We start from the raw sequence: 23819 nt of genomic DNA, 5'->3' as shown, positions 1-23819 counted from the left end.
TTTATGAAAAATATTTCCATTCTCAATCTCTGTACAGGCATCTTAAATGTTAAATTACACATGTCCAAAAAAACTGTATTAGGTTTCCTTTATCACAACCTGGCTGGAATGACGATATCAAGATTAGATTCATTATTACTGGCATTTGCCATGAAGTTTGTCGTTTTGCAGCAGCAGTACTGTGCAAGACATAAGATTACCATAAATTACAAAAAAAAGTGCAAAAGACAAATAATGAGGTGGTGTTCGTGGGTTGATGGACCGTTCAGAAATCTGATGGCAGAGAGGAAGAAGCTGTTCTTTAACCATTGAGTGAGGGTCTTCAGATATTTGCAGTTTACTTACTTTCCTTACTTTGCATCTAAGGTCAGTGTCTGCAACTCTAATTCAAAGATTTTACCCATTAAACAGCTAAAAGAAAGACTGCAAACAGACCAAATTAATTGAAGATAAAGATGGCCTTTTCACCAACTGCACGCGCTCCATATAGCTTCGCCCTATACAGAGGAAATTTACTCAAGCTTGCCCATCATCTTTTAAAATAGAAATCTCCTCGGTGAAGGTTAAGAAACAAAGACTGAAATTAAAGTTTCTAGCAATTGGCTGTAAGATTATTTTTCTATATTCAAATAGGGGAATTATTGTTTATCTTGTTGTAGTAAAGACTAGTGTCAAAAATAATGAAATTAGGTCAGAGGGAAAATCCTACCTCAAATAACATACATTACTTAATTACTCCTGATTTCCCACTTCAGACTATTGCCACTGTTCACAGGTCTGTGACCATTGGGATTTCACACAACTATCATGCAGCTTAGAAAGCTTTCTCCTGATACAGCTCAAATTTGGAGGCACGGATACTGTCAGCATATTGCTTGATGCCTTTTTTTTACAGGTCAAATAGATACACGGGGAGATTTATTTCTCACTGTCGTCCAGCAGGAACAGGGAAGAAATGAAATGAGAAGTGTAAAAACAAAACTACCAAAAAAACCAGGCTGTGCATTAGAAACTGTGATACTGAAGGAGACCCTGTTGCTCTCCGCTTATCTTTTCAATTAAATCTATCAATTAATCATAGTTTTTTTTATATGCGTATGACACAATGCCATTGAAATAGCGATGGGAGTGAAGGGACGAAATGAGGTAAATGCAAAACAGTAAAAATCAGATTGTAAAAGCCTAAAGATTTGTTATAGGCAGGAAAGAGTGCTGGTGTTGAGTTTGAGGACACTGTAAAAGAATGTTGATGCAAACGTGAACTGAAGATCTTACTAAAGTGTAATATTGCTTAAACAGTTCCATCATCCATGTTTTTAATTGAATTGCAATGTTTAGCTTTGAAAACTGGGAAAGTGTAATTGAAGTCACCTGTATTATGTAACAGATATTTACACTATGTTATTTGGACATTTGAGTTGCCATAGGCCTGCTGTGCACCGCGATGCTATTGCTAGATACCAAAGCTGCTTCCTGTAGGATTAAGAGGCACAGTCACATGATTAAGGCTCCTTCTAGTGGCAGTACTTTGATTCAGCGATTTGACCTATGAACCTTCCTCCAAGCACAGACTGACAAGAATGTGCCTGAGACTTAAACCCAAGGAAACTGCAGATTAGGCAAATCATTTGTAACAGATGCATTGAGCAAATGTGCAGTCCATCACTAAGCACTCCTTATTGACACTTAACACCTCACTCTTTTATTTCTCTCCCTACCCCTGTGCTTCTTCTGTGAAATACTTCCTCAAACATAAGTCAGTCTCTGACGCACTGGCCAGCCATACAAATTGCACTGTGCTAAAACCCCTAGTGAGATCCCACTGGGATTCCGAAGAATTACCAAGTGACTTCAAAGGAAGAGTCTGAGAAAAGTTCGGTGCTTCCCAGATTGTCTACACACTTCAGTTTACTCATTTAATTTTACGTATCTCACCGCACATACCCCATGCAACATATTGAATAAATACTCAAAAATAACATACTTCAGTCAACATACACTCTAGCTCATTAAAGGCACTTATCTTCAGGGTGAAGACTTAATTGTTAATCCTCGAAATGAAATTCAAATGCTACAGATTCTGGCAATATAAAATAATCCCCATGGTTACCCTGGCTTTACATCATTCCACCTACCCCCAACCCCACTCCCTCTGCGGCTTCACAAGCCCCTTTTCTACCTTCCCAGTTCTGACAAAGAGTCTTTGACCTAAAGTGCTGTCTCATCTTCTTTTCCTACAGCTGCTGCCTGCAAAGTATGTTCAGTAATTTCTGATTTTATTGTTAATAGGTCAAGATAATTATGGAATCCTCCAAGAGGACCACACCTTTGTCATGGTTTGCAGGCTTGTGTGCCTCAATGACCCAGAAATCCACGTTGGCTGGAGTCAGGACTTTATGATTTGGCTCTTGTTAGGACCACCCATACCAAACAGGTCAAAGGATAGAGACCAAACTAAGCATGGTCCACCAGTCCTCCAGGTTCATGGGTTAACAACCCTGACTGGTCAAACAAAATTGTTACGGAAACAGCAATGAGGAATCCTTCTACATCTGTGCATGATGGTAGTCTGGAGTCTCCAGCTGGAACCGAGAGAAAGCTATTGATACGATGAAGGAAGCCCTGAACACTGCAGAGATGGAGGACCATCAATGCTGCCCTAAATACCAGTGGTGTAATGGGCAGGAAGTAAGTAAGTACTAACTGAACATATTCCATTTTTACAATACTATGACATGCACAGAGTGTACACTCCAACAGTATATATGGTGAACATTCTACTACAGATGTACATTATCCCCCATCATTCTGTTTCTTTATTTAAAATCCTGTATCATTTGTTACAAGATTAAGTTCCCATTTTTCAGTATTATTTAATTACTTAGTTCATTTTATTAGATAACACAATTTTTAACACTGAAAAGGACTTTGAGTGACTTGGAACAAGCCCTTGTGCTTATAGTGGAACACAAGTTCCAATCTGCATTCTTCTAAATACCAACTTGACTACATAAATGTCAACATTCATGTTACAATGTACATTGCCTGTGTTTATGTTCATGAGGATACCTTGTTACGGATACTCGACTGCGTGTCTACATACCTCAGAGAACACACCCTAGCACCCATAATTTAATATACACATTCCATTAAACTTATCCCAATTACAGGCCAAAACGAGTATTCAGAAATTGGATTTAAGTTGCAAACAAAATAAGACAATGGGTTTAAATGGACTGGAAATCAAATGCAAAATCCCCAGCAGGAAATTGCTCCTTACTCACAGTGCAATCCACATAGACAATGCAACCCCAAATAAAGTAGCAAAGACAAAATTCCTTAAAATGTTTAAGAGATGATTGGAGATGTTATGCTCTTCCAAATGGGTGAATGAAGAAGTTTTGAAAGGTTGGGTCCATTTTAAGTTCAAGAATACAAGAAAATAAGAGCAGGTGTATGGCACTCATCCCTTCAGCCTGCTTCCCCATTCAGTATGATCAAGACTGATCTATGTCAGCCTCGGCTCCCCTTCTATGTCAGTTCCCCATGATCCTAATTCCTCAATATTTTCACCACCTTAAGAATATTAAATTAAGCTCGGGGCAGAGAATTCCGGAGATTCACTACCCTCTGAAAGAAGTAACCCCTGCGCACCTCAGTTTTAAGTGATCAGTTCCTTATTTTATGCCCACCTTAATGTACATTCTTTAGTGCTGATACTGAAGATTAGTTAATTCTGTGCGCATAAACCATTGAAATATACAAATTCTTTATGCTTATAGGACCATGAGGAGGCCTCTTTCCCACAGTAATGATTTTATCCCTAAAACAAGGGTTCCCAACCTGGGGTTCACAAACCTTCAGTTAATGGTAGGGATACTTGGCATCAAAAAGAGTTGGGAACCCTTGCCCTAAACAGACTTATGCTGTCTTATCCTGACAATGTCTCCACACCAACACTGTGGATGAAGAAGCTCGGCCCAGTTTCCCTTTCTACACTGATTAGGGCGCCAAGGAGACAGGAGCCAAACATTAACAATGGAGACACAAGACACTGCAGATGCCGGAATCTGGAGGAACAAACAATGTACTGCAGGAACTCAGCATGAAAGGAATTATCGATATTTTGGGTCAATACTCCTGATTCAGGACTGAGACATTAACAGTCAGCCTGTTGATTTGGTAACCTTGCAGTCTTTTGAGTCAAAGGGTTGCGTGTTTGACTGTCCGGCTGAGGACCGCTATAAGACAGAGTAGCCTCCATGATTGTGTTTTACTTGTTCAGACTCACAAACCTAATAAATAAAAGGCCTCCCTCTTACCTCTACTCTTCTGTCATCGGACTATCACAATCCTCTGGTGTCCCTCCTCTTTCCCTTTCTCTCATGGTCCACTCTCTTTTCCTATCAGATTCCTTCTTCTTCAACCATTTACCTTTTCCACCTATCACCTCCCAGCTTCTCACTTCATCCTCCCATCCCCCTCTCTGGCCCACATATCTTCCCCTCCACCTGGCTTTACCTATCAACTTCTCGCTTATACTCCTTCCTACCGCTATCTTTTTTATTCTGGCTTCTTCCCCCTTCATTTCCAATCCTGATGAAGGATCTCAGCCCAAAATGTCAACTCTGCATTCCTTTCAAAAGATGCTACCTGACCTGCTGAGTTCCTCCAGCATTTTGTGTGTGTCACTCCAAATAAGAGACCTGTCATTTAAAACAGAGATACGCTGACATTATTTCTCTCTGACAGTAGTGAATCTCCGGAATTCTCTGCTGCTGACATGGATTCAAATCAGATCACTAGAAATATTTGAGGAAATAGATAAATATTTGAATCATTGAGGAACTGAGGGGCACCCGAGGAGCTGAAACCTGTATTGGTCAGCCATGATAATATTGAATGACAGGGCAGGTTTGAGGGGCCGAGTAGCCTAGTTTGACTCCCATTTTCTTGTGTTCATATTTAGCGATGTTGTCCTTTGAGCAGTGCCATCCCAGCAACCCTGATTTAACTCTAACCTAATCACAGGACAATTTACAATGACCAATTAACCTACTCAGTACATCGTTGACTGTGGGAGGAAAATGGAGCACCTGGTGAAAACACACACATTCCACGGGGAGTACAGACTCCTTACAGAGGATGCTGGGGTTGAACTCCGAACGTCGAAACCCTGAGCTCTAATAATGTGGTGCTAACTGCAATGCTACCGCAGCACCGCATGGTGTTCTTGTAACCACATTTATTTAAAGATATAATTTTCTAAAATATGCTTCCAGCTGCGTGATATGAAATGCATCATTGAAATTAATTTTGATCAAATGAAGGGTGACAAGTGACCAACATGGTAGAATATAGGCAGATAGTAAATGTCAAGGCAGCTGACTAGGCAAGATTGTTCGGTTAATTACTGAGCTGCACAGAGCAGGAAACCATTGCATTCAGTTCCCTCCTTACAGTAGTAGATTAGCTGCCTCGGCCGTCTAACACTCTGTTGTTGGATCAATCCCTGATTCAGGAAAATCAAAAAAAAATCTGCCAGAGGTCTCTGATCATTAGGGTGAGTTTGGACACTGGATGGTGGCAAAAGTGGGCTCAGCTGTGACGAATGATGCGTTGCAATAGCCTGTAGCATTCTTTGCCAAAACTCACTTGTGACTAATTGGCAGTAAGACACGGGTGCCCAGTGTCTGTGCATTTGGGGCCCAGCAAGGAGTCAATTCCTTCAAGAGAAAAGGTAAAAAAAAATAAAGGAATTTATCCAATCTGAGGCAGAGATTAGAATGGTCAGCACCCAGTAGGTTTGACAGGACTCTGTTTAATTACAGCAGCTTTCCAGCTATTGTGGATGAAAAACATTTGTTTTCTTTTTAAAAAAAATCTGCTGATATCCCAATAAAGAGGAGGAAGTGATTGGGCTGACTGTGAATGACTCCTGCAGTTTTAATGGAACTACATGCATTCCTCACAACATGTCCTTTATAGCTGCACAAAAACATGCTTTAATGAGAGGTGACTTACAAACAGCGTGATTCATACAGTTTCTATAGTAACCTTTCTAAGAATCTTTGAGTCGGTTGGACCTCACTAACTTCAGTGCCATCACAAGGTATTTTATTTCCCAAGTTGCAAAATAAGCAGGAACAAGAAGAGAGAAAAAAAATAAGCCTGAAGAACAGGTGGACAGAAGGGGGAGAGGCTGAAGTGACTGATTAAACTGATTCTGTGAACAGGCTAGTTAAACCACACAGTTTGTGTCTGACCACAAAGACACATTGCTTCAAGTTAATACTCGCTGCCTTATCAGCCGAGCTGGATTAAAGTTGGCAGCCATTTCCCCACCCACTCACTACCCACCCCACCCCCCCACCACCGTCCTAGAGTCTTCAAGAATTGAAGATTAATTTCCTGGACTCTATGCAAGCAACTGCCAAGAGGAAAGTCATACAGCTCGACAAAAACAGTGCTCTCCTTCATGTTCCCTAAATACTTATTAATAATGAAAAATATCAGCGACGGGCAAGACAACTGCTGATTAGGAGAGATCGTTGGAAGCAAGAAACCATCTTCTGGGGGAATATCCAATCAGAGCTGATATCATTAAACTGATGAGGATGAATTTTCAAAGCTCAGTTTTGAATGTTTTAAGTTGATGAGTGGCAACACCTTTCACCAGCTGTACAACCGAGTTAAATTTAACCAGTTGTTGGACATTAGTGGGCTGTATTCTATGTGGATGTGCAGATTTGGCAGTGATGGGCAGGCAGCATTAGACTACATTACCACCCAAAGCTAAGGATTCAGCTGTGATTCAACATTAATTCCAGTTTTTAACCACTCTACCTAATCAAACATTTATCTCCCATCTACGCAAATGTTATTGTGAATAAATGGTATTTCAAGGAGAAAAACACACAATTACCCGTCTGGTTTTTTTTCTTGAAATTCCCAAATTTCTAGGGACTGAGAATAATCCTGGAGCACTAAGAGCCTTACATTTTGCAGGTATCAGCTTCCTGGTAATTGCTATAACACAGCACTTCACTCAGTGGTAACTCTTGCAGAGAGTGTAAAAAGGAAACAAAGAATAGGTATATATAAATGGCATGCTGTTAATTAAATAGGAATTTGATATCATAATATTCATTCTGATAATTAAACAAGAATTTCACAGTTACCCACAATACCTTGCACAATAAACAAGAGGGCTTTGTTTAAAGAAATCAACTTACTATTAAACTACAGAAAATGAAGAATAATTTTTACTATTATCACTAAATAATTTACTCCACACCCTGTACACTGTTTTTTTGTTCTTGATAAAGCCAAAAGGAAGAAACTTGTTTATATTGGGTCTCAAAGAAAGAAATACAACGTTCAATGGGATGTTTCAAGAAGACAAAACCTGCCAAAACTTCCTCCTTCAGCTGCCACCTTTACGCAGAGTCTTCACAAGAGTGGGTCTATGTTTACTTATGAATTGAACATGTAATTTATTAGTGTGAGAGTGTGGAGAGTGTGCATAGAGTGCTGCTAAACTATTCTACTGCAGAAGGTGTTACATACCCAACGCTTAAAATGAAATATAGTTACACATCACGTATATACCAAACATGCACACATGCACGCACATGCATTCCACGTACACACACACCACAGATGCATTCTGATACACTACAGCAGACATTTTTGCACTCATAGCACACACACCCATATAGCATACACACTCTCACACGCCACACCATAGATCCATAGATACACACTAACCACACCATCTCTTTCTCTCACACACTCACAGTCACACTCACACTCACACAATGCCAGTCACGGTCAGAGCACATTCTTGTTTAAGCAGGACTTTGGATAATGAACTGGGCAGGTTTTATTTTCTAAATGTCCAACCTCATCAGCCAATGCCCCTTGCTTTGTTTGCTGAAGCTTGGATGTCTAACACACATAGCCTCCCTCTGCTTGGTTATTGGCAACTCCAAAACTCTGCAGTTTAATTTTCATTTCCTTGTAATTCTAACTATTTTTTTTATTTTCTCTGTGGAAGTTCAGTCGCTTCATAATCATAATAACACTCCTCTCTGGGTCGGCATCAGGCTCATATATAGCTCATTTGTTGTGCTGTATGAATGTGTCGGAATTGATTGATTTTTGTATTTTTTTCTACTTATAATAATGTTTATTCAATAAAATTAAAATGGAGAGCTGTGCTGTGTGCACTGAGTCTATAATCTGTAAGGCTTGAGGCAAAAAAAATCATTTCTTTTCCCTTCCCCTCTCTCAGAACTGGAGTGAAAACATCTAACACATCAGCACTGCTTTCTGCGGCTGACCTGGGTGGCTTGCTACATCATCTTGACATGTAATTATCCTAACTCTTCTTAATCATTTCACCCAAGATTAATTGTATAAGACAACAGTGACAAAAGTGTAGGCCAGGCCTTTGAGTGGAAACCCCTCTTTCTGCTCAATGCGTGCTTCATTGAATCAATTAATAAACTTCATTGAAAAGGAACCAAGATTTTATTTTTTTTTGTGGTGGGGGCAGTAGTGGGGGGGTGAAGTTGGTCAGTGTCATGCTTGACTGGGTGTGAGTTGGGGGAAGGGGGACGAGACTGAATAGAATCTTCAGGGAATTCATTATACAATCTGCATAAGAAAGCTGGTTTTATTTTTACTAGGTGCCTGTCTGTTGAATGTGCTCAGAGATCCTAATATCGTCAGAAACATAGGGCCTGCCTATGCACAGACTGTCTCCACTGTTTCAGCTCCTTTCCCCTATTTCATGCCATCACCTTCTTCAGTGGCCACTCCACTGCTCTCTCAGCACGGTTATTACCCAACCTTTTCCAGAACTACGGCAAAGTAAACTGCCTGTTGCACTAATGGTGAAGGTCAATTTATAAGGAAATAGAGGGAACCTATTTTTCCTCCATTTGACTCCATCACTTTTTACCCAGAAATGATAACTTGTGCTTGTTTACCATCTGGTCACCACACAAGACAGTCTCACTCCCTTCAGAAGAAGCCGTAGATGGGATCGTGTGGCTAGAACATTTGTCACCAGGATATCACAGCTGGTTCCAGCCAGACCTATGGGTACTTTGCAGCCAGAGAAACAATGGATGTCCTTTGAGAGACAGAGATTCACATTTTCCCTTCACTTTGAGAGAGGGTGGTGGTAAGTCATTATCATTAAACAGTCCTGAGTTAGTCACAGAGCTACAGAGTGATAGCGCACATGCCAACCATTAAGTGCCCATTTACAGTATATTCTGTGTACTAATCTTCAAAAGGCAGTGCCTCAAGAAGGCAGCATCCATCTTGAAGGACCCTCACCATCCAAGACATGATTTCTTCTCATTACTCCCATCAGGGAGGAGGTACAGCAGCCTCAAGATTGAACAGTCCACGAACACCCCCACCATACTACTTTGCACTATTTACTGTACTTACTTTTTAAAATATTCCTTATTGCGACTCACAGTAATTTTTACATATTATACTGCAGTGCTGCCACGAAATGACGAATTTTACAACCTATGGCAGTGATAATAAGCCTGATTCTGATTCTGATCCTAACCCCATTTTCCAGCACTTGCTCTATAGCCTTCCAGGCTTTGGTAGCTCAGTGCATGTCCAGATACTTTCTAAATATTATGGGAGTACCTGCCACCACCACTCACTCAGACAAAGTATTCCACATTCCAACCACCATCTGAGAGAAAATGTTTTTTTCTCAAATCACCTCTAAGTCCCTCACACTTCCCCTAAACATATCTCCTCTATTTGTAGACACTTCTACTATGGGGAAAAGCTTCCTACTGTCATGTCCACCACATCCATTTGTCTCATATTTGTGCACGTCTGTATCAGGTCCCTCTGCTGTCCGAGGAAATGAAATGTTGCCTGTTCTGTTTCTGTACATTCCATCCCAAGCAACAACCTGGTAATTTTCTTCTGTACCCTCTCCATGTCCTTATTTGGTGACCAGAAATGCAGACAGTATTCCCGATGAATTAGCTGGGGATAGATGGAATATCATAACTAGAGCTTCTCGGTCCATGTGACCCAAATACAAAAATGGACCAAAAGCTTTCCTGGTAATCCAGCTGAACATACAAAACACCTGTCCTAGTAATCAATGCACCGCAGAGCAAGATCATTCTAGGGCTGAACAGTTAGGTGGACAAAAACTAAACGTAACCACAGCATGCAAAATGCATACCAATTCAGTGAACAGATGGAAGTGGCGGGTGACTTTGGGGTTTTGAAAGTTGCATTTATATAACTTCTTTAACATAATAAAATACACTTAAGTTATCTGATTAAATAAAATCTGGCATTGAACCCCATAAGATGGAGGCTATAACCTTGGTCAAAAAGCTAAAGGATAGCATGGTGATACATCATTAGTATTTTTGTCTCTCAGCTGCAGAGATCTGGGTTTGATCCTGACCTCAGATCTTGCCCAAGTGGAGTTTGCTCCAGACCCTCCAGATTCCTCCCACATTTCAAAGGCATGCTGGTGGGTAGGTCAATTATCACTGTGAATTGCCCTGATGGGGATGCAGCAGGGAAAGGGGATTAAATACAGAATTGGTGCTTGACAAAATGGATGTGATGGGCTGAAAGGCCTGCTTTCACATTGAATTTCAAAGCAGAAAGAAGTAGGAAAACTTCTGAATAAATAAGTCCAGAAGTTTGTGCTTAGTCAACAGAAGGTCTGGTCACCAATGGAGAGATGATGAAAATAATATGTGCAAGATCCAAAACTCATATAATCCAGAGATGTTGGAAGACTGGAGGAGGCTACAGTGGTAGAAAGGAGAAGCATGTGAATGAACTTGAAAATTAAAGGTAAGGCTAGTGACAGGCCAAGAGATATCCCTATCTGCGATCACTGTGTGACCTGAAATACTTTGGCATCTAACTTATCTTGGCATAGTATAAAAAACGTTTCAGTTTTCCATCTGTAATGAACCAGAAAGGGCGTATAGAATTACATTATAATTACGTTGTTTCACCTAGTTTTAAAATTCATTCATGAACTCATCCCTGGTGTTTCTTTAGCATCCAGAACACCACAGCTTTTGAACACATTACTCTCTTTTACGGAACAAGGATAAGAGATAAAATTTATTGTCTCTGAAAGCATTTCTTCCAAACTTTGTATGCATATACTGCATAATCAATAATCAATTGTTATTTTAAACTCAAATATTTTAAACAGAAAATATGACAGGAGAGATTGCATAAGACTGACTGAAACTGCAAATGGTCATTGCTAGTAACATTATGTAATCTAAATTGACTTAGTCCTCAAGATTTCACACAAAAAATATCTCCAGCTCTCTGAATCCCTCCCTGTTTCTCCAATTAGGCCCAATCACCTTGGAATCCAGGTTATTTCTAGAGGTCTTGCTTCGCACACCTTCAGCCTCGGCAGTGATCTACTCTGTGACTCTTGACCCTTGACATTGAGTCTGTTAGTGCAAAATAGTGACAGGTATTTCACCCACCCAAACTCACAGTTATTTCTCTGTGAATAAACCTTGGTATTGCAGAAAGTCTCATCTTCTGCCTGTCAGAATCAGGAAATGTCCTGACCCGGCAGCAGAGGAGGACTTCATTAGATAATAAAATTGTGGGGACATAAAACACAATATTTCCATACTGATTCCTGTCTTTTCCATAGGTTTCGACCTTAATTTGTGCTTGGTTAAACTATTGCCAAATGCCAATCTCCACTTGTAAGTCTTGACAGCAAATATAGTGAGTGACCAGATATAGACAATACCGGGATCTAATCTGATCATACCCAAAAATATCTAGAACCAACTGGAGCCAGTGGCTGTGATCAAGAATCAATAATTTTGCCTTTCCATTCCAGCTGAAAGTTACTTTTGCAAGCTTTTATGTCATTAATTGGAATTTCTCTGTTACATTTTCTCAGATCATAAGCAGTAGAAATGACTGATGCAATTTAATGTTCTGCACAATGTTGTTGTTCATTAATTGCACCTTTACTAGTTGTCACTTTTGTGACAATGCTGGAATGGATGCAAAGAAAGGCTAGTGGCACAGAAACTGCAAGAACAAAATTTCCCTTCATTTCAGAGAAAAAGTTACAATTTCTATCTAAAAATAATTTACTCAACGGATGATACACTCAAAGGGTTAAAGAAGTAAAACAACAACATTCTTCCTGTTTGAGCAGGGGTCACATCAACCAATCACAAATGTCTCCTCACGTACTCGGGGAATTCAGCTAACCCCTTTACGAATGTACAGAGCAAGTACTTCCATGTAAAATCATCAGCACGTTCCACCAACAGACAACAACCAAAGGATGGGTTGGGACTGCTAACCACCACTGTAAAAACATATAGAGGCATAGAGTCATCAGTCCTATTATTAAAGCTATAGAATGTTGAACTGATTCCAACCATGAACTCCTAATGTCCAATACCTTGCAGCGGATCCTGTTACACAAACCCGATCGCGGAACTGAATTCCATAATAAACATTAAACCCCATCTGCAGACTGGCTGAAGCCAACAGCCTAAACCGTGTGTAAACTAGAAGATGATTAGAGAGCAGATGGGCAGCACACAGCCACGGTGCCAGAAACACTAGCTGCCCTACAGGTGACAGCACAAAAAGCTGTATCATGTTTCCTTCTTACCTTCATCACGTTTCCTTTTGGCCTCACCATTTGATCGTGGAATGCCCAGAATCCCGTTGATGGAGTACGATCCCACTGGATCATTGGATGCCGAGGATACAGGTGGGGAGTTTGTGCTGGGGACTGAAAGGAATCAATTATTTTTTTTTACAGTTGTTTTTTTCCCAGATTAACTTGCTATGTTCTATAACCTGGTAAAGAAAACCAAGTATGTAATGGTGATAAAAGAGAATAAACTATTTTCTATTTAACTCATAAACCAAGGTGTTAATCAGCTTGAAACATCACCAAATATGGCTTCCTGATGTAACAAATCAGGGAGTTGAGGTTACATTCTTTGTGCTGAATTAACTGATGGAAAATTGTGCAACTCAGAGTGTTGTCTAGGTTTATAAGGCAGGCTGGGAAGATGGGGTTGGGGCAGGTTGATGGTTGCCCAGTCCTGATCATTATCCAGTGACCTCTGCTAGAAAATGCATAGAGGTGAGTTCTGAACATGGATTGACATGGATTTAGGTCTAATACCTTATATAGGGATGAAGAGTTGGCCAATACTCACTGTCAAAACTCAGACATGAATAAAGACCACTTGGGCAAAGTACTGGAGGCAAGCTGGTTCCTCAGTGATCTCCAGCCTAGTAAGATGAAGTATCTGGTGGGAATGGGGAGACAAAATTATAAAAAAGTAAAATAGTAACTTGGAAGGAGACAATCCCAGGTGGAACAATGAATCTCTGACAAAAATGATGGAAAAGAATATAATTATTGAACAGAGTAGGGGGTAAGGCAAATTACATGGTACTTGGTTTCAGAAAAATGACTGGCTTTGTACTATGCAGTGATCCTTCATACAAGGACATTAAAAGAAGCAGAGTGCATTAAGGTCATCACCCTCTATTCATGGGTCAAGCAATTTTCTTTCTGTCCCTCAGCAGCTGCAGTCACATGAGCATTGAAAGGTCTGTCTTATGCAGCCACACCTACTTCAAAGTTCAAAGTAAATTTATTATCAAAGTACATATACGTCACCATATACAACTGTGAGATTCATTTTCTTGTGGGCAATCACAGTAAATACAGGAAACACAATAGAATCAGTAAAAGACCACACCAAACAAGATGGAAAGCAATCAATGTGCAAAGAAAAACAACAAACTGTGCAAATATAAACAGAAAGAAAAAATAATAACACAAAGTAACTAAGCAAAAAACTATTGAGAACATGACACAAAGAGTCCTTGCAAGTGAGTCTGTAGGTTGTGAGAGTGGTTCGATAGTGGGGTGTGTGAAGCTGAGTGAAGTTATCCCCTCTGGTTTGAGAGGCTGATGTTGAGGAGTAATAACTGTTCCTGAACTTGGTGGTATGGATCCTGAGGCTCCTGTGCCTTCTTCCTGATGGCAGCAGTGAGAAGAGAGCATTGCCAGAATGGTCGGGGACCTTGATGATTCATGCTGCTTTCTTGCAACATCACTCCTTGCAGATGTGCTCAGTGGTGGAGAGAGTGTTATCTGTGATGGACTGGGCCATGTCCACTACTCTTTGTAGGCTTTTTTGTACAAGGGCATTGTTGTTTCCGTACCAGGCCATGATGCAACTAGGCAATATACTCTACACCGCACATCTATAGAAGTTTGCCAAAGTTTTAGATGACATGCCAACTTTTTGCAAACTTCTGAGAAAGTAGAGGGATTGCCATACTTACTTCAGAATTGAATGTACATGCAGAGCCCAAGACAGGGCTTCTGAAATGATAACACCAGGAATTTAAAGTTGCTGATCCTCACCACCTCTGATCCTCCGATGGGACTGGCTCATGGACCTCCATTTTCCTCCTCCTGAAGTCAATAATCAGCTCCTTGATCTTCCTGACAAAGGTTGTAGTTGTGGCACCACTCATTGGTGTTGTCGGCAAACTTAAATATGACACTGGAGCTGTGCTTAGCCTCACAGTTATAAGTATAAAGCAAGTAGAGAAGGGGGCTAAGCACACAGCCTTGGAATGCTTAGAGAGATTGTGGAGGAGATGCTGTTGCCAAACTGAACTGACTGGGGTCTGCAAGTGAGGAAATCGAGGATTCAGTTGTACAAGGAGGTATTGAGGCCTTGGACTTGAAGCATATTGATTAGTTTTGAAGAGATAGTACTGAATGCCAAATTATTTTCAATGAACAGCATCCTGACCTCTTCCCTCTCCAGATGTTCCAGGATGGAGTGAAGAAGCAATGAAATGGCATCTGCAGTTGACCTGTAGTAACTGTAGGCAAATTGAAGTGGATCCAAGTCACTTCTCAGTCAGGTGTTGATATGTTTCATCACCACCCTCTCAAAGCACTTCATCACAGTGGATGTAAATGCTACTGGACAATAGTCATTGAGACAGGTTATCACGTTCTTCTTAGGTACCAGTATAATTGAGGGCTGTATGATAATCAGCACTAAGTGGCTGTATACTAGGACCAGACAGGTGTCTCACCTCCTTTGTTCTAAGTGAGTCTGCCAATAAGCTCAACTCAGGACAGACAGTAAACCTTGATGGCTCAGTGTTCTGACTGGCAGCATAACAACCTGAGCAGCTGTAAACCAACATGCACCCAGCTAATACTCATTCCAAAGCTCAAATGCCCATCCTTAGAAATTTAGAGAACTGCCCGAGTTGCCCAATTTTCTATCAGTTAACTCAGCACAGAGAATGGAACCTCAGTTCTCTGATTTGTTACATCAGGGATCATCCTACCCTTTTGGCAATAATTGAAAGATATCTGGCTATGTTTCATGCTGATTAGTGCCTTAAACACTGAGTTCAACTTCTCAAACTGCCAGGGAACTGCCGGTATACATAAAACTAACTTTAGACAAAAGAAAGGCATGGGCAAAATGGAAATTGGAGAAAATTGCACTACAGGAAGTCTCCTTTAACAGATGAGACCAGAACTGTGCTGAAATCTACAGGGAATACCATTGTTTCCTATCAATCTTCACACATTGGTTCAGTGCAAGAAGCTTCAGCCTAGCTTCATGATTTTGAAAGTTTAAATGATATCACGCAGTGGAACCACACTCAACAGTCTAAACATATGATACAATAGTTTGAAAAACAATTGAAAAATTACTTATGATGTATTATTTGGCAATGTTTGACATAAACCTAAGTGGGACCATACTGTTATAAACAGAAGATATGGGATAATGTCACATACCTGAAGTTAGGTCACAGATCAGCCATCATTTTGACTGCTGGTACAAACTCAAGGAACCAAATATCTCTTGTCCCTATACCTCCTAATTAGAATGTGTGTGGAACTATGTAATGTTATAAACATGATATATACAGTGTCTGCTAACTGATTACTAAATCATCCCCGCCCTCTCTCTTTCTCACTCTCTGCCTATTCCCAACAGATATGAGTCTACTGAAATAATTTTGCCTACACTTTTGCTCAAAGTCCCTCAACAACTACTTATTGGAGTCAAATTCTGAAGGTTCATCAAAAACAATGGAGATAGTGGACTAAAGTTGGAGATAATGTGATCAAGTGTAGCTCAGCCAGGAAGACAGTCATTTGCTTCCTGTCTGTTCCCACATATGTGAGCCAAGGTTAGCACAGAAGCGTCTGTTCCTAGTCTGAGGCAGGACTCCAATAGGATGATCAGGAGATATCAGACCACTGCCTCAACAGGTAATGGTTCGAAGACCTGAAATATTAGTTGTTTCTCTTTCCACAGATGCTGTCTGACCTGCTGAGTATCTGCAGCATTTTCTGGTTTTTACATAATTATCCATTCATCTGATTTCTCCTGAGCTGCCCTGACCCCATTCAATCTTGCCAAGTTCACATTGAGCATGCTGTTGCCAAACTCATTAGATTACTTCATTGGGAAACACTTTGCACAAAATAGAAATCGAAGAGATAGACTATGTGTGTGTGTGTGTGTGTGTGTGTGTGTGTGTGTATATATATAATGTATATATTATACATATATCTTGTTTGAGCCACACAAATCATTTTACACAATATGACGGATAATAGTAGTCAAAAGGATGAGAGGAACAATCAGCCACCTGTCTTCAGTTACAAGCTGTTCTTCTCCTGTACTATTCAAACAGATCTGTGTGATCTTGCCGTCAGTAACTGCTCCATTTTAAGGGAGTGTATGCACGGCATCTCACTGTGTTGTAACTGTAAAATTACACCAATTACCCCAGCTAGGATAATCTATAAATCATCCCAGTAGGAGCACCATCTATGAAAACAAGTGCAAAGCAATTGAAGCCCACCCCCCAACTTTAACTTCTTTCGGCCCTCACTATGTTTATCAAGAATCACTCCCTACCCAGACAGTTAACTCCCACCATGCACTGGCTGTGTTGACTTCAAATTCCTTAATACTTGAGCAGTCTTCAAGGTATTGCCTGATGCGATCGGTACTGAGCTACGCAAGCTAGATGAAACAAGTACATTTATATCAAACAAGGCTGCAGAGAGATCCTATAATGTCCCCCATCATTCTTTGTTAAAAATCTAGGTGGGCCTCCTATCCCAGATTACTGACCCCTGTCATAAGTATTAACATTGGAGGTGGACGGGATGAAACTCAGTTGTGGCAACCTTCATGACTGGAAAGCCTGATGACACAATGCTCAGGGTCTTATTTAAGTTGACAAGCAGGAGATGCAGAGGGCTTCACACACTAAAGAGTCACAGAATTATAGAATTTCAGAATATCAAAACCCAGTTGACCCATTTATTAGGTACCTCCTCTGCCTAATACAGTGGCCACTGAATGCATGTTCATTGTCTTCTACTGCTGTAGCCCATCCACTTCAACATTTAACATGTTGTGCATTCAAAGGTGCTCTTCTGCCCATCTGTCCTGTTATAACGTATGGTTATTCTAGTTACTGTTACATCCTTGTCAGCTTGAACCAATCTGGCCATTCTCCTCTGACCTCTCTCATTAGCAAGATATTCTTGCCAACAGAACTGCTGCTCACTGTATATTTACATTTTCACCCCACTCTCTGTAAACTCCACAGACGGTTATGTGTGAAAATCCCAGGAGATCAGCAATATCTGAGACACTCAAACTGCCCCATCTGGCACCACAAATTATTCCATGGTCAAAGTCACTTAGATCACATTTCCTCTCCATTCTGATATTTGGTCTGAACAACAGCTAAACTTTTTCATGTTTGGCTAAATAGATATTTGCATTAAGGAGCAGCTGTACAGGTGTATCTAATAAACTGGCCACTTTTTCCTTTTTCCAGCATAATACTGAGTTACTTTATACATTTGCTATTGAATCTGAAACCAAGGCAGCTCATGTCATACCAGGACAACCCAGTGTAACTTGGTATCTCCTTTCTTCTCAATTATCTTACCCAGTCTACTCTAAACCATTCCCCAGCCATGTTTTTTTGTTAATTTCTCTATCAAAGCTCCATTCAAATTTTAAGATCATTTGATGATGAATTTCCCCTGAACACTCTTTATTGTAAAGCTGAGACTGCCAACTTCACCATTCTCTCCTTGGAATTGATTTCCTTCATAGACTGGTAAATCTGCTCTGCGCTCTCTAATATTAATTACTGGTATGTTACCAAGGCACAGCCGACACTTTTGGAGGTCGAGGAAGGACCTGTCCCAAAGCTGGCATTGGCAATAGTAACATTACCAGACCAGAGGGGTAATTCTACTGTTCAAACGCAGATGCCACTCCTCATCATTACTGGAACATCGTTATATCAGAGGGCTAATTTTTACTGCACCTGGTTTTGTTGATTTAAAATTGTTAAATCAAACAGATGGCTGCAATTGGTGTTGAAATAAGATGGTCTCAGAGCCCAAATTAAAAGATTACAAATAATGATTATTTGGTTCAATTATTACACTTAAATTGGGAGTTTTTTAAATATTCTAAATGTAGGATAGTTGGGAATGAATTGCCCTTTCAATTTTAAGATCTGGTCTTTCGTCTTTTGACTTTTTCATTTGTATCCAAACGAAGAAGCACAGGGTGAATTTTTCTCTGCAGAAAATGAGCCCCATTTCCTAGTGATGGTGAAAATATAATAGAGACAACACTATTGTTTACTTTGAACTTCACAATGTTGGCATGTGTGAAAGACAGAAGATGCACTCTAGGTATGGCATATACTGCTGGCAATTTAGAACACTCAGCAACATCTTCCCCTATAGATCATTGTAGTTGCAAGATTCACTAGAGAATCAAGCCACAACAGCCTGTAATACAAAGTGCGCTATCCAGCTTGAGCTTTACTGAAAGATGGGTAGAATTAGCAGAGAAAAGGGTTGACATCCATATATGAGTCAAAATCTAACAGCAGTTCCAATCCATTGTCCAGACTTCTTGTATTTTACACAGGGTTGCATATTTTGCACAGAATATTAACTTAAGATTCTGAATCCTGTTTTAGAAATTATGGAAGTACCCAAAGTGCCAAAATTCTTCTGTTAAGTAGCTTCACTTCACAGCGATGTTCTTGGGAGCTTCTGGGAAATGTTCTCACTACATTTACACTCCATTGCAATTTATTAAAGGTACAACAGTACATAGAGCATTTCATAAATACACTTTGTTTCAATGACCACAATTAACTTACACTTATATTTGAAATGTAAAGTCAATGACTAGTCTTTAAGTGCATTCTGTTTCCTCAAGGCAGGTGGTATTCTTAATAAAATTAAGTTAGGGCTGTTTTATTTTCTACAGAATATATATTTTCAAATAGGTATCTATGTTTGCATAATGCATATTAGCAAATCTATACATCTTTCATCATATTATATCTATTTTAAAAGACTGGGTGAATTAGAGTGATGGATTAGGGATAAAACTACAGAATCATGAATCATATTATGAAAACACCATGGTCCTTATGCATGTAATGGACTTTTACATATGCTAATCAGATAATCCCACACTGCCACTCCCCTCCCCGTTACCCTAAGAATTTTACCTTTCAGATATGTACCTAATACCCTCATCTGATTGGTTTAACATTCCAGATCACACCACTGTGCTCCTGATTCTTTACAGTATGATTGTAATTCTGAATCCTCTGGTCACCACGATCTTCTATTGAAAATACCACCTTCTTATTCGCTGTATTAAAGCCCTTCGTGAATTTAAAGACTCCTATATAACTGCCTCTTAACTTTATATACCCAATGGAGAACCAGTATGTTTTCTCTCGTTTCTTTGAGTACTTGAAGCCTTTAATCCCGGTGTCATTCCAGTAAATGTCTTCTACACCCTCACTGCTTTAATGCCTTGGGGGAAGGTGCCCAATTAAGAACATGCCGCCCAAATCTGCTTTGCATTTTTGGTAAACATAAACAGCTGAGTCTTAAATTTCGATCTGTATTTGTGAAAGGGTTAAATATGTTCCATGTGTAATAATTAGCTGTCCTCCCCGGACTGCTCTTTCTTACCTATTGTGTGGCCTGGTGCAGTGACTGCGGTCCCGGGTCCATCCGGTGAGGGATGGAAAGGCTGCTGCACTTTGGTCCGAATGATCCTGCAAACAAACCATGAAATCACATCAATTCACCTCAATGATCAGGGCGACTGACTCTACCTGGCCACGGCTAATCTAGTTGTCGAGCGTGTAAGTAGCCAAAGCTCCCCAGGCAGAACTCCCAGAATCAAAACTGCGTCAGGCGCCTGGTATTGGTAAAAGGATGTGATTTAATTGATCTGAGACTCGAGAAAAGTTGGGAATTAGTTGCAAGCGAAGTAATGCAAATAGAAAGCTATAAATTATATGTGACAGGAATGCAATAGTGCTGTAATGCTGCTTGGAAGCCTTGTCCTATCACAGGATAGCCTGTACTAATGACACTTTGAAAGGGGTTCACTACCAATGAATATTAAATTGCTAATGTGTGGGCTTGAGTCTTTCACGTCAACCTCTGAGCAGCGACTAACTGGGGGATATGGTACCTGCTTGTGAGTTATCACACGTGCATTTTTTTCCCGGCGTCAATTTATATCAGCAATACGTTTGACAGAAACAAATAGTTTCTATGAAGATTATTGAAACTAATTTTGTTGGAGACTATTGATAAGGAACCGGGAAAGAGGGGGGAAAAGGTGTACATTTTGTTACCATCTTTAGAATCATTGGGACTTATAAATTAATTATCGCAGGGGACACGCTGATGTTCTGTAAAATAATATCCTACTCATTGTACTGGCCTTTTGCTTGACTATTATTCTCCCCACAGCTTTAGTCTCTTTTGATACTTTCTCTCCTCCCGAGGCTATCGAGGAGGACCTGGGCAAGGGCCCGGTTCTCCGGCCAAGTGTTCGGCCCTTTATGAGGGCCACTCATCGCTTCTCCGCCGCCGCGTGCCGAGCCTTGTCCACATCCAACGGTGGGATCAGGACTAGAGCTTAAAGTATATTTTCCTCTTCTGAGGACAAGTGCCTAAGGCCGTGGCTGACCCCGTACCCCAAGTTCCCTCTCTTGATTTCCATCCGCTCTCTACAAGGGTTAACGACCCCTTCGCTATTGGTTTCCACAGACCCCTTCATCAACTGAATGGTGGGGACGGATCACTTTAAACATATTCTTCCAAACAGTTTCCTGTACACTATTTTAAAGCTGATTTTTCCCCCTCCGTGTTATTGCGTGACCTCTAACACCTGGGATCCCCTAGTAGGAGTTCATATAAAAACAATCAATATACATCAAACACTCATTGATTTTAATGGCCACAAATTCGCCCACAATCTCCCTAGTAATGTCCTTGGGGCTACACGACAAAAGCTACAGGACTTATCAAAAAAAAAGTATCAATATTTTATTTGGATTTTCAAATTCCTCCATAACTATTATTTGACCTATTGACTCGCGCCAACCACATAAATTCACCGACTTTATTCGGAATCCATGTCCTGGATATTGAATAAGCAATTTAGAAGGGTGAATTAATGAGTTGGCCGTTGTGGAAAATTCCCTGAAGAAATATTAAAATTGCTTGGAGTCGGAATCAATAGCATCGAAAAAAAAGGACTTGTTTTTTTTTAATGGCCACCAGCCGCTTGGTTCTAATTCCTGACTGCAGAGCAACAGCAGAATGAAGCCTTGTCTAGTTGTAATCTTTAAAAATTCATGCAAGGAGAACGTTTAACTACAATGTGTACTTGCCAATGTAATGATCTGAGATAATCGTTGTATATTGAATTAAAACCCAACACTGCAAAGCAACGCCCTTTCATTAAGGCGAAAAAAATACATTTAATTGTATTGCTGTATTCTAATCTTTTGTATAAACACCAGCCCCCGCAGCCAACTTGATTTCTTTCAAAACCACTCCAATTTAATTGAAGCTGAAAAGTTTTACAAACGCTCTCTAATGCGATTAATCCCCATTTAGAATGTATCATTCACATTTGTTAGAAGGCTGTTGGAGTCGCCTTTAAGCGACTTCGTGCATGAAATGATTTTTCTTTCCCAATCTTTCTTTAAAAACACACACACTGAAATTTCTCGTGAATCGCTGCCCCCGATCTCCAAAAATCTCATTAAAACGTAATGCTGATGGCAGCTGTAGACGAGGCAAAGTTCATTTCTGCAACCCAGCTTGTGCGATCTCACTTTCTTCCGTACTTGCAGCAAGCATACACCCACCCCCCGACCCCGTTCTCCGTAAACCTCTCTTCCACACACACACCTTGTTACGCCAGAAAGAACAGTTATTTTTTTTAAACTTGTATTTCCAACTGGCTTTTCCCTTGTATTTAGCACATCAAATCGCGATGGTTTTCATCGTTTGAAATTGAATGAGAAGATAAATATAGCGCCCTTCTATATGGTTTGTGGGGAACTAGCGAGTAGTTCGTGAGTGACGGGGAGGGGGAGGAGAGAACCCACAAAACTCGGAAGAGTCAATGTTGGAAATTCGGTTGGTTCAGAGAGGGAGAAGGATTAGATTTTACTAAACACCGAAGAAAGGCAATTCCAATCTAAAACAAGAGCAGACATCCAAATAGTAACGTTGAGCTGTTCTTTCAAACACCTGTTAAGCACTTGAAGAAGTGACACAGACGGGAAAACGCACACAACTGATTTTCCCTTGCTTTCTGACAAAAAAAAACGATCTATTGAATCTAATCACAAATGGATACTTTATTGTCAGTGTATGAAGTGTGCACGTGTAAATTTTATTTTACAATTGTTTGATGTGCCAAATACTGGGAGAGTTAAAAGAATGCAGAAGCGATCCGGCAGCATTCTGTGAAATGTTTTATATATCTTTATCTCCTTTCCTTCCCACTTTTACAAGAGTGAAATCGGATACAGGGGACAATTTATTTGTCCAGTCTGTACTCCCGAGAGTCGGGGGGGGGGGGGTTGACACACACACACACACACACACACACACACACAAACATAAACATTCTATTGTTGCCCTATAGTGGCTCGTGTCAAACGCGTTAACGCACTCTCGGGCGTTAAAGGCACAATATAAACTGAACTTACTGATGTAAGCGTGTGGCATTGCCAGTCCAGGGATTTTTATTTTTGCTAAATCTGTACAATGTACACGATGGGCAATTCGCTTAAACCGCCTTTACCATTTAATCTTGGCTTCAGTGAACAATAAGAGCAATTCTTTGAGGTGTTTGCAGATTAACAAAAGGAGAGATATCGTAAATGAGGCAGTGGGAATGAGTGGACTCCGTGTCCAAAATCTTTTTCCCAATCCTGCTGCACGGATTGAAAGCGTTATCAATAATTAATTAAGCCTTTCGATACTTGTCCGGATTCCTTAGTTATGAATACCGTCGGAAATGAGTTCGGGGTTTCTCACACATCATGCTTCAGTATCTGATATTAAGTTAGGGGCAATACGAGGCCGGGTTTAGGAACTTTGAAATCAAAGTCAGGATCATAAAACTTGTCGGTCTATATCTTTATTCTCAGAAACTGTTTTCTTATTGAAGAAGCCTCCGAGGAAAGATTTACTGAGTTTTAGCGTCGAAATAGATCAGTTTGGTCGGAATGAAAGGATTATTTCAGTGGACATGTAGAAAAGCGGGCGTGAAGCTTTCAGCGAACTTCAGACAAAGTGGACCTTCTGAACA

At 40.3% G+C, this 23819-nt stretch overlaps 1 protein-coding gene across 13 annotated transcripts in view; it reads right to left on the bottom strand.

Moving 5' to 3' along the window:
- Positions 1 to 23819, bottom strand: part of LOC134358493 (paired box protein Pax-2-like) — a 224284-nt gene that overhangs the window by 182781 nt on the left and 17684 nt on the right. For all 13 annotated transcript variants that reach the window (XM_063070765.1, XM_063070759.1, XM_063070767.1 and 10 more), the window contains exons 4-5: positions 20159 to 20244; positions 12701 to 12823 (exon numbers count right to left, since the gene is read on the bottom strand). In XM_063070765.1, coding sequence (XP_062926835.1) covers positions 12701 to 12823; positions 20159 to 20244 — 209 coding nt within the window. The remainder of the gene's footprint in view (positions 1 to 12700; positions 12824 to 20158; positions 20245 to 23819) is intronic.

The sequence above is a fragment of the Mobula hypostoma genome, chromosome 18, assembly GCF_963921235.1.
Source record: "Mobula hypostoma chromosome 18, sMobHyp1.1, whole genome shotgun sequence".
NCBI lineage: Eukaryota > Metazoa > Chordata > Chondrichthyes > Myliobatiformes > Myliobatidae > Mobula > Mobula hypostoma.
This window is presented reverse-complemented; position numbering and strand designations above follow the sequence as displayed.